At 43.2% G+C, this 14,897-nt stretch overlaps 2 protein-coding genes across 9 annotated transcripts in view; one reads left to right on the top strand and one right to left on the bottom strand.

The window, feature by feature from the left end:
* Nucleotides 1-5,125, bottom strand: part of plekhh2 (pleckstrin homology domain containing, family H (with MyTH4 domain) member 2) — a 130,955-nt gene extending 125,830 nt beyond the window's left edge. The window contains exons 1-2 of the mRNA XM_069931117.1: nt 4,333-5,125; nt 3,767-3,936 (exon numbers count right to left, since the gene is read on the bottom strand). The gene's annotated coding sequence lies outside the window, so the exon portion shown is untranslated. The remainder of the gene's footprint in view (nt 1-3,766; nt 3,937-4,332) is intronic.
* A 148-nt stretch (nt 5,126-5,273) lies between these two features.
* The window catches only part of thada (THADA armadillo repeat containing), a 466,325-nt gene continuing 456,701 nt past the window's right edge, over nt 5,274-14,897 (top strand). For all 8 annotated transcript variants that reach the window (XR_011355652.1, XM_069931122.1, XM_069931123.1 and 5 more), the window contains exons 1-3: nt 5,274-5,585; nt 6,026-6,120; nt 12,277-12,407. Coding sequence is in view for 7 of the 8 variants with exons in the window: in XM_069931122.1 (XP_069787223.1) it covers nt 5,471-5,585; nt 6,026-6,120; nt 12,277-12,407 (341 nt within the window). In the remaining variant the exon portion in view is untranslated. The remainder of the gene's footprint in view (nt 5,586-6,025; nt 6,121-12,276; nt 12,408-14,897) is intronic.

Here is a 14,897-nt window from a genome sequence, read left to right on the forward strand (position 1 = left end):
TCAAATACTTTGAATATTTTTGTTTTAAAAAAATATACAATAAGCTTTTTCAGTATACAGACATTGTAAACAAGGAAGTTGTGTAATGGTGCAATTTTGCCTTGAACGAAAAAGCTTTACCATATATAACCATATAACAATTACAGTACAGAGGCCATCCCGGCCCCTCAAGTCTGCTCAGATTTAAGTGGTCTCCTCTAGTCCCACTTACCTGATCCCTGCCCATAACCCTCCAATCCCCTCACATCCATGCACTTTTCTAACCTTTTCTTAAAGGTCAATATTAATTTTGCTGAAACCAACTCTTCTGGAAGGTCATTCTACTCAGCCACCACTGAGTGAAGAAGCTCCCTTTCATGTTACTTCTAAACTTTTTCCCCCAACCCTTAACTCATGACCCCTTGTTCCAGTCTCACCTACCCTCAAGGCGAAGAGCCTTTTCACATCTACTCTATCAATCCCCCTCATGATTTTAAATACCTCTATCAAATCCCCCCTCAACCTTCTACGCTCCAATGAATAAAGACCCAGTCTACTCAATCTTTCTTTGTATTCTAGATACTGCAATCCAGGCAACATTTTAGTAAATCTTCTCTGTACCCTCTCTACCTTATTGATATCCTTTCTATAATTTGGGGACCAGAACTGCACACAGTATTCCAAATTTGGCCTCATCAATGCCTTGAACAGTCATAAAAACCCCTCCCAGGTCCTATATTCTATGCTTTGATTTATAAAGGCCAGCATACCAAAAGCCTTCTTTACTACTCTATCCACAAGAGAAACCACTTTCAAAGAACAATGTTATTGTTTCCAAATCTTCATGTATAAAGTTCTAAATGTAGCTTCTACTCTAATGATACTGAAAAAAATTAAAAAGGTGCTCAATAACAAAGCTCTAGCAATCGGATTGCGATTGTATTCAAATAACAATTGGCAACAAAGATTTTGCTTCTTCAACATTTTTGGGTGTATTTTATGGATTTTGGGTAGCTTATCACAAAAATCATCTTAAAACTTTTCTATTTAAATTTACACATACAACATGGTAACAGGCCATTTTGGCCCTCAAGTTCATGCCGCTCAATTGCACCCCTGGTATGTTTTGGATGGTGGGAGGAAACTGGAGCACCAGGGAAAACCCATGCAGACACGGGGAGAAGGTACAAACTCCTTACAGACAGTGTGGGATTTGAACATTAGTCCCTATCGCTGGTGCTGTAAAACAGGATATCACGCCCTTTTATTTAGATATAACCTATTTTTGTGATTTCAGGTCACACTTTTAACATACTTCAAGTATACAAAACCATGAAGTGTAACATGCCATTGAAAATTAATTTTTTGCAATCGTACTTGGACTTCTTCCCTCTTAATCTTAGTGCAGTCAGTGTTGCATTCACAATGGGTATGATGGGTCCAAAAAGAATCAAGCCTGAATATGGGTTATGAACAAACAGTGGTCTTTACAATGAAGACAGTGTTTACATCCGGTACCGCACGGATGGCAGTCTCTTCAATCTTGGGGTGATTGTGCCCGTGCCTCGTGACCTGCTGGACCACTGAGCCTTCTGAAAATCATGTGAGCCATAGCTCTTGGTCCTTCTGGGTGACCTTCCTTGGGTCAGTGAAGCTCTCCTGAACCAGCAGAGGGCGGATGTTCCCAGGCATATGTTTGAGAAAGATGCGCTCGAAAAATGGGCAGTTGGTGTGCTCACCCATGAGCACAAGCATCTCGTCCATCAGTTCCATCAGGATCTGTCCCCCAGGGCGTCGAGGTGAGGCACCTGAGCAGCACGCTGGTATCTGGATAGTCCGAGGGACCCAGTAAGCACTCGCTTGATAGTCTCGAACTTGTCCTCGCGGGTGGGTACTGAACAAGGTGCAGCATGCGTCTGGCGGTGGCCTGGTCCAGGACAGTGATCACATGGTAGAATTTGGTCACGTCAGACGAAATCTGGTGGAGGTGAAACTGGGCCTCCGCGTGGCCGAGCCAGGTCTCTGGCTCCTGAACCCAGAATTCAGGCAGTTTCACGGCTGTAGCGCTGATCCTAGGCTTGCTCATGACGTTTGAACCAGTCGGGGTCACCAATTGTAGCGGCGGCTATACTGCTTCTGCAATAACACACACAACCAGATGGGTTGAGATCAGTGAGCAGACTGGTTTAATGCAGGCTGCTGGGCTGCACTTATACTCCCAGCCTGGACCTGGCTGAGAACCGCGCTGGAGGGCGCTGACGTCACCCGGGCGTCACGTGGTCCCCAAGAGCAGGTTTCTGAGCCCTGAGCTGGAAGGAAGGAAAACCCCCGATGGCACCACTTTTGGCCTGCTGCCCCACCACGTGGCTTACAAGCGGGGCCAGATCGCCTGCCTTGTGGTGAGCCGCCACACACTGATCATTTAAAAATTCACGCCATGCAAAAAGGATTAAATTCTATTATTCTTTTAAGTATACACTGCATTTTGAATAATCAAATAAAACAATATAATTTTCAAACACGTCTCAAGAATTAAAAATGTTTTTTTGCAAAATATTAACATATATGGGACTTGGTAGATTAGATTAAAAATTGGCTTGGTCATACAATACACACAACAGCTCAACAAGTTTTATTTTGACTGGAGAAATGTTCTGCAAGGATCAGACTTGACAAGAGTTGTGAATAGTGAGAAAGGTTGTCAAAAATATTGTGCATAGATCTCTTAGAAATTTTGGCACAGAAGTGGCAGATGGTGTTCAATCTGGACAAATGTGAGGGCCAATGCATGAGCAGAATATACCAGGAATCTTATGAATATTGATATATAGAATTTCTTAGAGTGCATGTCCATAGCTCCATTAAAGTGGTAATGCAGGTAGATAGGGTTGTTATAAAAGACGTACAGTAAGTTTGTGTTGACCAGTCAGGGTATTGAGTATATGCGTTGGAAAGTCATATTACAGTTGTAACAATTTTGGTTGGCCCAAATTTGAAATTTTTTGTGCAGTTCTGGTTGATGTATTACAGGAAGGATGTGGAGACTTTGGAAAGGGTGAAGAAAGGGTGTTTCCTGAATTATAGGTTATTAGCTGTAAATAGAGGTTGGATTGTTTTCTCTGGAGTGTTTGAGGCTGGGGGGGGGGGGGGGCGGGCAGGGGACCTAATAGAAGTTTATAAAATTATGAGGCACTGACAGGATTAATAGTCCATCTTCCCTTCCCCTCCTCAAGATGGAAATTTGAATTACTAGAATGCATAATTTTTAAGGAAGAGTGGGAAAGTTTAAAGGAGATTTTTCATGTCCCCACCCCCCCCCCCCCCCCCCCCCCCACTCCACTGCTGCCCCCAAATACTCAGTGGTTGGGGCCTAATAAGTACTGCCAGGGGAAGTGATGGATACAGAAACCATAGTAACATGAAGCAACGTTTTGACAGATATGCGAACTGACAACAAATGGAAGCATAGAGCAGATGTGAAGTTTAGACTGATAAGTGCAAACATGGTCGGCTGAGCCATTTCAAAGTGCAGTCAAGAACCAAGCAAATTTGTGTGGGGTCATTCTCACATTTAGGGCTGACTAGGTGAATTTAGGTCCTTACCACAATCCAGCAGTTCCATGGAGACTTTTACATTCTGATTAATATATTCAAATTAAAAATTCACATTTTCTAAACAGGTTATGCAAGATAATGATGAAGGGACAGCCACTGCATAAAACTCAGCATGAAAAATAGTATATTTCTTTCACAACGTCCCAAAGAGCCTTGCAAGCAAGGGAAGTACCTTGGATGAGCAAAAACGGTCGCAATACTGGAAACGTGCTAAGAAATTTGGCCGCAAATCTTCCACAACTTCATAACGACCAAATCGGTTGGCACTGCGCTGAGCGCAGTCGAACAGCACCCACCAAATTTACAACTCGTAATAAGATATTCAATTCAGTCAAGTAATACCTGAAAGAGAAAAAAAAGGGTTGAATGAAAGAAATACTGGACACTCAAAATGACACATTTGTCAAAGGATATTTTTACTCGGGTTGCAACATAATAACAACTGCTAGTTCATGACTTAACTCTAGCTGCTATGTTGCTACAACACCTCGAGGATACAGTTGGATTCGATTATTGTTGCTTAAATATTCCTTTCAAGATCCCCAAAGTTGGATCGACCAGGAATAAAATAATAATTGACCCCCCCCCCCCAAAAAGCAACACGCGATTGTAAAGTTCACCAAAACGGGATCGGTTTTTTTGTGGTCGCTCCCATCTCTGGAGCTGCATTGATTTTCAGTGCTGAGATTTATTTTGCCGTAACGGTGCCAAAGTAGAAGACTTCAGTCAGAAATTTACTTTCACTGCAGTTCCATCCTCCAAACGCATGAAATCCGCAGAGGACAAATGATTTGGAAAAACATCAGTTCTAGTTTCAAATAATCCGTTCACAGTTCAAGAATCTTCCGAAGAAATAAGACTGCACAGATCTCTTTGACACAAACGGTGTTTAATTTCATCTGCAAGCGAAAATGCAACCGAGGTCCATTTATACTAACGCTTGAGCAGTTGGCTGTGGACATTCTTTCTTGGTGACAGGCTCCAAGGTGGGTTGGTTTCAGGACGTCCTTGGTCGAACACAGTTCCTTGAGCCAACTGATGCAATTGCACCCGTGTCCACTGGATTTGTTGAATTGGTCGAACACAGTTCCTTGAGCCAACTGATGCAATTGCACCCGTGTCCACTGGATTTGATGAATTGGTCGAACACAGTTCCTTGAGCCAACTCATGCAATTGCACCCGTGTCCACTGGATTTGATGAATTGGTCGAACACAGTTCCTTGAGCCAACTCATGCAATTGCACCCGTGTCCACTGGATTTGTGGGAACTCCCAAATTCAGCTTCAGACGGGTCTTTTCCACTGGAATGACATCACTTCAGCAAGAAAGTATTACAGGGCGACTCTCCTGGTCAAAATGCAAGCATCCTCCGCCTCTGCCCATCGGCACACAGTCTACCTGATCGAATGGTCCATCTTTCCCCGTTAGAATTGCGGCCCGGACGGACGAGAGGGACATGCCAAGCACGCACGCCCCACTGCCCTCGCTCACTCCGCGGCCGGCAGCACGCTCCCTCGCGCCCCTCGGGGCAGAAACCGTGCGGGCTCAGCCTTCCGGGATTGGCGTTGGCTTCCACCAATCGAGCGGGGAAAGGCGCCTCCCCGTCCGCCAATCGCTGAGGAGATGGGGGTGGGAATCCTGTGGGTGCGTGCTGCGTCATGACGGAATTGACGTGAACGGTTCCCAACATGGCGGTTGCTCCCTTGTGCTCGCCGCTGGGAAAGGGTGTTTTGGTGTGTTAACCCCGATTTTGGCCCTTAACCGTTGGAGAGACACTGGCGCCACCTCCCACGGTTTTGCCACTTGAGTAGAATTTAACGCCTCTGGCGTGAAACGCAGCTCTGCTCCAGGTCGTTCCAGGAGCACGATTTGTTGATGCTCCCCCAGCAGTTCCAACCGATCTGGGCAGGGATGGTTCTGAAGAAGAAGAAGAAAAACATCGACGTTGGTCGGATCGTGGTGGATAACCAGACACTTGTAAGATTGAGAGGTAAGCTCAGGTGGGTTCCAGGTCTCTGCCTCAGAGGCGAGGGGGCTGACCACGACGTGGACAGCCTACAGACTTCTGCATATTGAAATGCATTCATTGGATTTGGATTGCGTTTTGTTCACCTAATGCAACCAAGCTCGACTTAAACACGAAACTTGCATTTGCATTGAAATGCCGTTTGAGGCATGGCAAGATCCCGCATCTGAATTGGCCTGATGTAACCGGGTTGCAGATGACGATTACACGTTGGTAAGAGGATCCAACCACCCACCCTTGATGTTTAATGCATGCATTTGAATTGAATTTGAATTTCTTTTTTGGAAACTTCTCTTGATTTTGTTGCATATCTGCAATAAATCGTCTTGAATAATGTGTCTTCTACTTTGCCAATAAGAATTCGTTAAATGCCTAAAATCTACTATTTTTTTGCCCTCCTCCAGCTATAGCAACAGATGAAGAGAATAGCCTTGCAAATCACTTACTGGAATGTGTAGAGCTTATGGATGGAATACAACAACTACATTTACTGAAGAAGGTCGAATTTTACTATCTACAACATTTGCCTTTCTAAGTCGTAGAACCACATCGATGGGAATCACTTTAATTTATATTAAGAGAACATTATGTAATGTTAAATCATTTTAAGCCTTCTCTGTGACTTTTTTGACATATTAGCAGTCTTGAAATGAAAAGTTAGTATGCTCATTAGCAGGATTGTTAGGTCATGACATCTTAACCCAAAATATTGGTTGTAATCAAAAGCTTACGTATTGGAGCATTCTGCAAGGTGTAACTGCTTTGGGGCTTCAAAGCTTATTGGTTTCATGACTGACAAGGGTGTGTGTTTTTGAACTATTTTGGAAGTTCACAACCTATTTACTTATAGTTTTTGGTACAAGGACAGGACAGCTTCTTCCCCTTTGCCATTAGATTTCTCAATGAACAATGAACCACAAACACTACATTGCCTCTGTCTGGGCTCACCTGGAGAACGACACCTCATTAGCCAGGCTGCTGTTCTTTGCCTTCAGCTTGACATTTAATATGATAATTCCCAAGAGGCTGGCAGAGAAGTTGTCCTTGCTGGGATTCAACACCCCTTTTTGCAATTGGATCCTGGACTTCCTAATGGAAGTCCACAGTCTGTCTGGGTTAGTAGCAAAATGTCGAGCACTATCAACTGAACACTGGTGCATCTCAGGGCTGTGTGCTCAGCCCACTCCTGTTCACACTACTGACACACGACTGCATTGCCAGATCCAGCACCTACAGTGTCATCAAGTTTGCAGATGACACAAGAGTAGTTGGCCTCATCTTCACCAACTATAGAGAGGTGGTGTAAAATCTTGTGAAATGGTGTGAGAGTAACAATGTGGACAAGACAAAGGAGATGATGGTGCACATCAGGAGGACTGGGGCGACCACCCTCTGCTACACATCAACAAATCTGTAGTAGAGAGTGGGGAGTCCAGATGGATTGCACCCTCGTGTTCTGAAAGAAGTAGAAGTAAAGATTGTGGAGGCATTGGTAATGATCTTTCAGGAATCAGTAGATTATATGATATGATCCTGGAGGACAGGAAAATGGGAAATGTCACTCCTCTATTCAAGAAACGAGGAAAGCAGCAGAAAGGAAATTATGGACCGGTTAGCCTGAAGTCAGTGGTTGGGAAAATGTTGGAGTTGATTGTGAAGTATGAGGTTGCGATAGAGGCCAAGTCAACATAGTTTCCATAGAGAAAATCTTCCATAACAAACCTATTGATATTCTTTGAATTCTTTATACCCATCATATAACATAAAATATAGGAGCATGGGTAGAGCATTGGCTAATGGGCAGGAAACAGTCAATACAGAGATCATATTCTGTAGGATGGTAGTGGTATTCCACAGGAATTGGGGCCGGATCTTTTTATTCATGATTGGATTATGGATTGAATGGCTTTGTGGGTAAGTTTGCAGATAATGCGAAGGTAGGAGAATGGGCAGAGAAGTGGTGAAGTAAATATAATGTCAGAACATGTATAGTCATGCACTTTTGTAAAAAATAACATCAATGGGCAGGCTATTTTTTAATCGTACAAAAAATTGAAAATACCCAGATGCAAAGGGACCTGGGAGTGCTCGTGCAGGATAACCTGAAGTTAAAATCTTCAGTTGAGTCGATGGTGAAGAGGGAAATGCTTGCATTCATTTCAAAAGAAATAGAATCTTAAGAGCAGAGATGTGAAGCACTGGTGAGACCTCACTTGGAGTATTGTGAGCAGTTTTGGGCTCCTCATTTAAGAAAGGATGTGCTGATGTTGGAGAGGGTCAGAGGAGGTTCACATGGATGATTCCTGGAATGAAGGGTTATCACATGAGAATCATTTGTCAGCTCTTGGCCTGTACTCATTGGAATTTAGAAGATTGATGGGGGACTCTTATTGAAACATTTTGAATGTTGTAAGGCATGGACAGAGTAGATGTGGAAAGGTCATTTTGCATGGGGGAAAGTCTTGGACGAGAGGGCACAACTTCATGATAGAAGGGGCTCTACTTAGAACAGGGGTGGAGGAATGTCTTCAGACAGAGTGTGGTAAATATGTGGAATTTGTTGCCACAGGTGATTGGATGTATTTAAGGCAGAGATTGATAGGTTCTTGATTAGCCGGGGCATCAAAGGTTAAGGGGAGAAGACCGGGGAGTGGAGTTGAGTGGCAAAATGGATCAGCTCATGATTAAATGGTGGGATAGACTCAATGGGTTGAATGGCCCATTTCTGCTCCTATAACTTATGGTCTTATGATATTGTGGACAGCAAATAATATCATCTGAGATCATAACAGGATCCAGGTAAAGTGACAAAGGAATTGCATACAGAATTTAACTCTGAGGTGTGAGGTGTGACACTATTGCAGGTTAAACCAGGGCAGACTTGCTAGTGAATAGTAGGGCTCTGGGGACTGTTGTAGAACAAAGAGATTTGGTTGCCCAGGCACATTGTTTCATTAAAGTGTTGACAGGTGATGAAGAAGGCATTTGGTGGTAGCCTTGCCTTCATTAATCAGAGCATTGAGTTTGGGATCAGGGAGATTATGATATTAGATGTGCAGGACATTTGTGACACTTTAGTTGAAGTATTCTGTGGAGTTTTGGTCATCCAGCTGTTGGAAAGAAAGGCAGAAAGATTGCAGAAGCAATCCACAAGACTGCCAGGCTGGGAAACTGCTTCTTACTACAGGAACTGGCACTGTTGAATCCTAGAAACCTGTAAATTATTTTTATATGCCATTATTATATTTATTTTGGACAGCTATGTTTATATGTAGTTTGTGTTTAGGGTGTACTTGGTGTCTGTGTGCAATGTGGTCCTGTCAGATGCTGTTTCGTCAAATTGAACATGTACGTGTATAATCAGGTGACAATGAATTTAAACGTGAACTTGAAGAAGGTTGCTGGGACTGGGAGAACTTGAATTATAAAGAAAGTCTGCTGGAACTATTATCCCTGGAGAATAGTAGGCCAAGGGGGACCTTCAAGAGGTTTATAAAATCATAAGATAAACAGTAATAACATTTTCCAAGAGTAGAGAATATAAAAATTTGTGGATGACGATTTAAGTGCAGAGGGACCTCACGTGATTTATGAGGAGAGGGACATGTCCGTTTAGACAGGTTCATACCGAGGAAAGGTTTAGAAGGATGTGGTCTGAACACAGGCAAATGGGACTCACTTGGTCAGCATGGTCAAGATGGATTGATGGGCTGGTTTCTGTGCTATAGAACTACTTATAGCAACTTTTATAATGATGTTGCATTCTATTGAAATGGTATAAAGGATCCTTAAATACATTGCCTGTCAAATTAAACGAAGGACATTGAAAGGGTTCATCCAAAAGACCACACTGAGAGTGCTGCAGGGGAGCTGGTGACGATAGCAGAGAGCAATGTATCTCGGTTTGGTGGCGGAGGCTGGTGTGAACATTGAGAGCCCAACAGACGGGAGAGGGGACCAGACCAGAGTCAAGACAATGACTGGAGTGATGGTCATGCCAGATTTACACTGGGTCTGTTTTGATGATGCTGTTGTTAAAGTTAAATGGCATCATTAATCTTGTTACTGTTTCCTGTGGTTTTGTCCAAAGTGGTGCTGGACTGTGACCACTTTTTTGTCTGTATGTCACACAAAAATAAGTTTTTCTTGGTACCTCTGTGTACATGACATTAAACAATAAACAACAAAAATGGAATAATTATAGAGCAAAAATCTTATTCTAAGATTGCAACAGGATCTAGATGAAAAGTGGGGCAAAGAATGGACAAGTGTAAGCATATTGGTGCATTAAACCAGTGGCCTTCTATACTTCGGAGAGACTGGCACAGATTGGGGGATTGCTTTGCTGAGCACCTTCGCTCCGTCCACACCAGTGACAGAAATCTCCCAGTTGCCAACTATTTCAGTTCTGTGTCACACTCCCATACTCACCTATCCATTACCTTGTATACTGTTCCACCAAGACCACTTGCAAATTGGAGGAATAACACCTAATTTTCTGTCTGGGCACTCTCCAGCCAGATGGCATTAACATTAATTTTTCTGGTTTCTGCGAACCTGCTCTCCTCTTCCCCCTTTCCCCTCCCTTCACCTAGCCATCCCTCCTTCTCTTAATCGCTGCTGACCTCTCCTTCCATTCTCCATCTATCACCTCCTGCCTTTGTGACTACACCTCCTTCCCCCCACCCCCTACTCCACTCTTTTGTTCGGACGCCTGCTGACATTTTTCCATGCCTTGAAGGTCTCAAGCCTGAAACATCGGTTATGCATTTTCACCTTTGCTATATAAAAGACACTCCTTGACCAGCTGAGTTTCTCCAGCATTGTGTTTTTACTTCAACCACAGTGTCTGCAGAATTTTGTGTTTTTCTTTTAAACCAGTGCAGGACCTGCATGGTAGGTCTTTAGCGAGTGTTGCAGAACAGAGAAACTTGGCAATAAGTACACATAGTTCCTGTTTACCTGTTGAAGAAGGCATTTTGTATGCTTGTTTCCATCAGTGAGTGCATTGAGTGCTGGAACAGAGCAATGAAGACATTGGCGAGCCCGCACTGAGTATCTTCTGCAATTCTAGTCACTCAGCTGTAGGAAAGATTTTTTTTTTGGCTGGAAAAAATGCAGAAAAGATTCACAAGAATATTGCAGGGACCAGGGGGCATAAATTATAAAATGAATCTGGATAGGCTGGGAAATTCTAGGGAGGATGGGGGGACCTTGTAAGATGTTCATAAAATCATGAGTTGATCCATTCTCCTTCTTAGCTCCACTCCCCTGCCTTCTACAGATAACCTTTGATACCCTGATTATTCAGATACCTATCAATCTCTGCCTTAAATAAACCCAATGACGTCCTCCACAGCCGCCTGTAGTAGCAAATTCCAGAGGTTCACCACTCTGGCTAAAGAAATTTCTCCCTATCCTTCGATCCTGAATTCGTGCCATCTTGTTCTTGACTCCTTCTATGGGAAACAACTTTGCCACATCCACTCTGTTCAGGACTTTCAACATTTAAAATGCTTTTATGAGTCCTCCCCTCATTCTTCAGAACTCCAAGGAGTACAGTCGAGGAGCAGTTAAACGTTCCTCATATGCTATTACCATAATTCCAGGAGTCATTCTTGTGAATCTTCTCTGAACCCCTCCAATGCCAGCATGCCCTTTCTTCAATAAAGAGCTAAAATTTGTACCCCATACTCCAAGTGAAGCCTCAATATCACATGGTCTTGTATTGTATTCCTCAAGATATGAGTGCCAACATTGCATTTGGCTTCTTCACCACCTCTTCAACCTGGAAGTTAACCTTTGGGGTATCCTGAACCAGGATTCCCCAGTTGCTTTGCACTTCTGAATGTTGTCCCCATCCAAATCATTCTCTGACCTTTTATTCCTTCTACCAAAGTGCATTACTGTGCCCTTTCCAAAATTGTATTTCATTTGCCACCTTGCCTATACTTCTAATCGGTCTGAATCTCTCTGCAGCCTTTCGCGGTTTCCTCCTCACTACTGCCCCTATACCTATCTTTGGATCATCTGCAAACTAAGCCACAAAGCCATTTCTTCTGCAGTCTGAATCATTAACATACCACGTAAAAAGAAGTGAGCGTAACACCAACTCCTGTGGAACACCACTGGTAACCAGTAGTCAACCAGGATAGGATCCTTTGAATTCTCATTCTCTTTCCTGCTGATTAGCCAATGCTCTACCCATGTTAGTGTCTCCCCTGTAATTCTCCGGGCTCTCATCTATATGAGGCACCTTGACAATAGCCTTTTGAAAATCAAAATTTACAACATTCCCTGCATGTCCTTCTTGAACTTTCCTCACAAAAATTGCAGTCAGTTTGTAAGGCAAGCTTTTTTACCATGCCAACTTTGGCCGATCTTGTCATGCACCTCCAGCTACTCCATAACCTCATCCTGGACAATAGACTTAGACTTCAAGGACTTCCCAACCTCCAATGTTAGGCTAACAGATCTCTTTCAACCACAGGTATCTCTTGCAATTAAAAAACGTGTTCATTGTGGATGAAACAAGTTTGATTTTATTGTCATTGCCTGTATTTTTCAATACTGTTGACACTTAAATTGCTAATTTTGTGAAATCTATGACTCCTGCATTTTTTTTAAAAAAAAGTTTTTTGTCTTTAAAATTCAGATTGGTTCTTTGTTACAAAAGCTAGACAGAGATTCTGTTCATAATTCACAAACTGACAGATGTATTGAAATACTGGTTGGAATTTATTGGGGTCTGGATTCAAAAAGCCCCTTGAAAAGAGCAACTGCAAGGTAATTACACAATTTTTTCTATTTTGCACATTTAGAAGTTCCTTATCAGTTCTGATAATGATTTGCTGTCCATGGAAAATGCACAGCTAAGTGGAGTATAAATCAAAGGGATTGTTGACGAGGAGGACGGGAAAGGTTGTCATTTTCTATTTCCATTCCAGTGATTATATTGAATGAAGTTAATTTCCTTTCATTGTTAATTGATACCACTGCTAGCAAGGCTTTTTGCTCTATCGAGGGTCACCATGCACCTTATTTATTTCTGATACTTCTAATATGCATACACTGAACATTCACCGTTGTTAGTTGAATTAAATTACTATTCCATCTGGTCACATCTTACCGTTTTGCACATTTACCTATTGTTTTCCAATCTCCCCAAGAACCATCATCCACTAGACCTTGCTTTGAAGATTCTGAAGCTTCCATCGATAATCTGTTTATTTCTGAACATTATATCTTTCTGCGTGCATCCTTTCAATTTTCATGAGGTCATTAGTTTGATTTGTGCATCAACTGTGGGAGAGAAAAAGATATTGTATCTGAAAATAGAAATCAAAGAAACAATTCTGTAGGTTTTAACCAAACTTGTCTTCAAATGCAGGAGGAAATATAAGACAAGTTGTCGAAGTCCAACCACTGACATGGGGAGGCATATCACGTGTTTGAATTTTTTTCTGTCATTACAGTGAATGATTTTTCCTTTTTGAATAAATTGAATCTCACGCTAATTCCCATTCCGAATGTTTGCTGTGAAATTACATAATCTGATTCATAGACGAAGTGTCCATCTTTAATAGAAACATCTTGTGTAACTAGGGTCATCGTTAGAGGACCTGGAGCACATGTTAGTTTTTGGGGGTTGCATTGTATTGTAAGTAACACTTACTAACAGGAGACTGTTGCATGTGAATATATATCTGTGGCCAGCTGTAAATTTAAAATAGTATTGTCTGAAGGAATGGCTGTTAACAAGATCCTCACCCTTGTCAGAAATTTTGAGTACTAATTTTCTGTTAAAATCTTGTTGTGTTTGGGCTTAGCTTGCTGGGAGCATTGATTATTGAATTGGGAGGATTTATAGTCTAGAGAGCTATGCAGCTTGGAAACAGGCCCTTTGACCTCACTCTGGTGCTGAGCAAGTTTCCCGCGTGAGCTAATTCCACTTACCCATGCTTGGTTCATATCCCTCTTACATTTCCTGTCCTTTATCTGGCTCCACCACTGGTCTCTGGCAGCTCATTTAATGTATGCACCATCCTCATTCTGGAAAAAGTTTACTGCTTGGGTCCCTTTTAAATCTTCCTCACCCCTCCCTGCTGCCCTTGACTTTAACCTATACCCTTTGGTTTTAGACACTTCTACACTAGGAAAAAAACTGTGTTTGTTCACTTTAACTGTGCCCTCATGATATTGTTGCCCCTCTGCAAAGCTGATAAGACATAACCAAGTCCAATATGGCATTGACCTTCAATTGTTAAGGACAAGGGAGGAACTAAGTGGGGCGGCACGGTTAGTGAAGCAGTTAACGCAGCTGAGCATGAGCAACCCGCATTTGAATCTAGCGCAGTCCATGAGGAGTTTGTATGTTCTCCCCTGGGTGATTGGGTTTCCTCCCTCCCTCCAAACACGTAGAGGGTTGGTAGGTTAATTGGGTGTTGTTAGACAGCACAGGTTTCATGGGTATCGTCCCGTTGTGACAAGTGTAGATAAAACAACCCAGACAAGCACAGGTCCATGCACATGGATGAGAATGAAGAAGCATTGGAAGGGAATGTTGTGATTACATTCTTAGAAGATGCAGATGGCCAAAGAGGTCAGTTTCTTCATTGTCACATGTCACGTCATTTGTGATTTTTTTTAAACTGAGTGTGGCTTCAGTATTGTGGTAGAATCTTCTTTCTTTCTTTGGCTTGGCTTCGCGGACGAAGATTTATGGAGGGGGTAAAAAGTCCACGTCAGCTGCAGGCTCGTTTGTGGCTGACCAGTCCGATGCGGGACAGGCAGACACGATTGCAGCGGTTGCAAGGGAAAATTGGTTGGTTGGGGTTGGGTGTTGGGTTTTTCCTCCTTTGCCTTTTGTCAGTGAGGTGGGCTCTGCGGTCTTCTTCAAAGGAGGCTGCTGCCCGCCAAACTGTGAGGCGCCAAGATGCACGGTTTGAGGCGTTATCAGCCCACTGGCGGTGGTCAATGTGGCAGGCACCAAGAGATTTCTTTAGGCAGTCCTTGTACCTTTTCTTTGGTGCACCTCTGTCACGGTGGCCAGTGGAGAGCTCGCCATATAATACGATCTTGGGAAGGCGATGGTCCTCCATTCTGGAGACGTGACCCATCCAGCGCAGCTGGATCTTCAGCAGCGTGGACTCGATGCTGTCGACCTCTGCCATCTCGAGTACCTCGACGTTAGGGGTGTGAGCGCTCCAATGGATGTTGAGGATGGAGCGGAGACAACGCTGGTGGAAGCGTTCTAGGAGCCGTAGGTGGTGCCGG

Source organism: Narcine bancroftii, chromosome 4 (assembly GCF_036971445.1).
Source record: "Narcine bancroftii isolate sNarBan1 chromosome 4, sNarBan1.hap1, whole genome shotgun sequence".
NCBI classification, from domain to species: Eukaryota; Metazoa; Chordata; class Chondrichthyes; order Torpediniformes; family Narcinidae; genus Narcine; species Narcine bancroftii.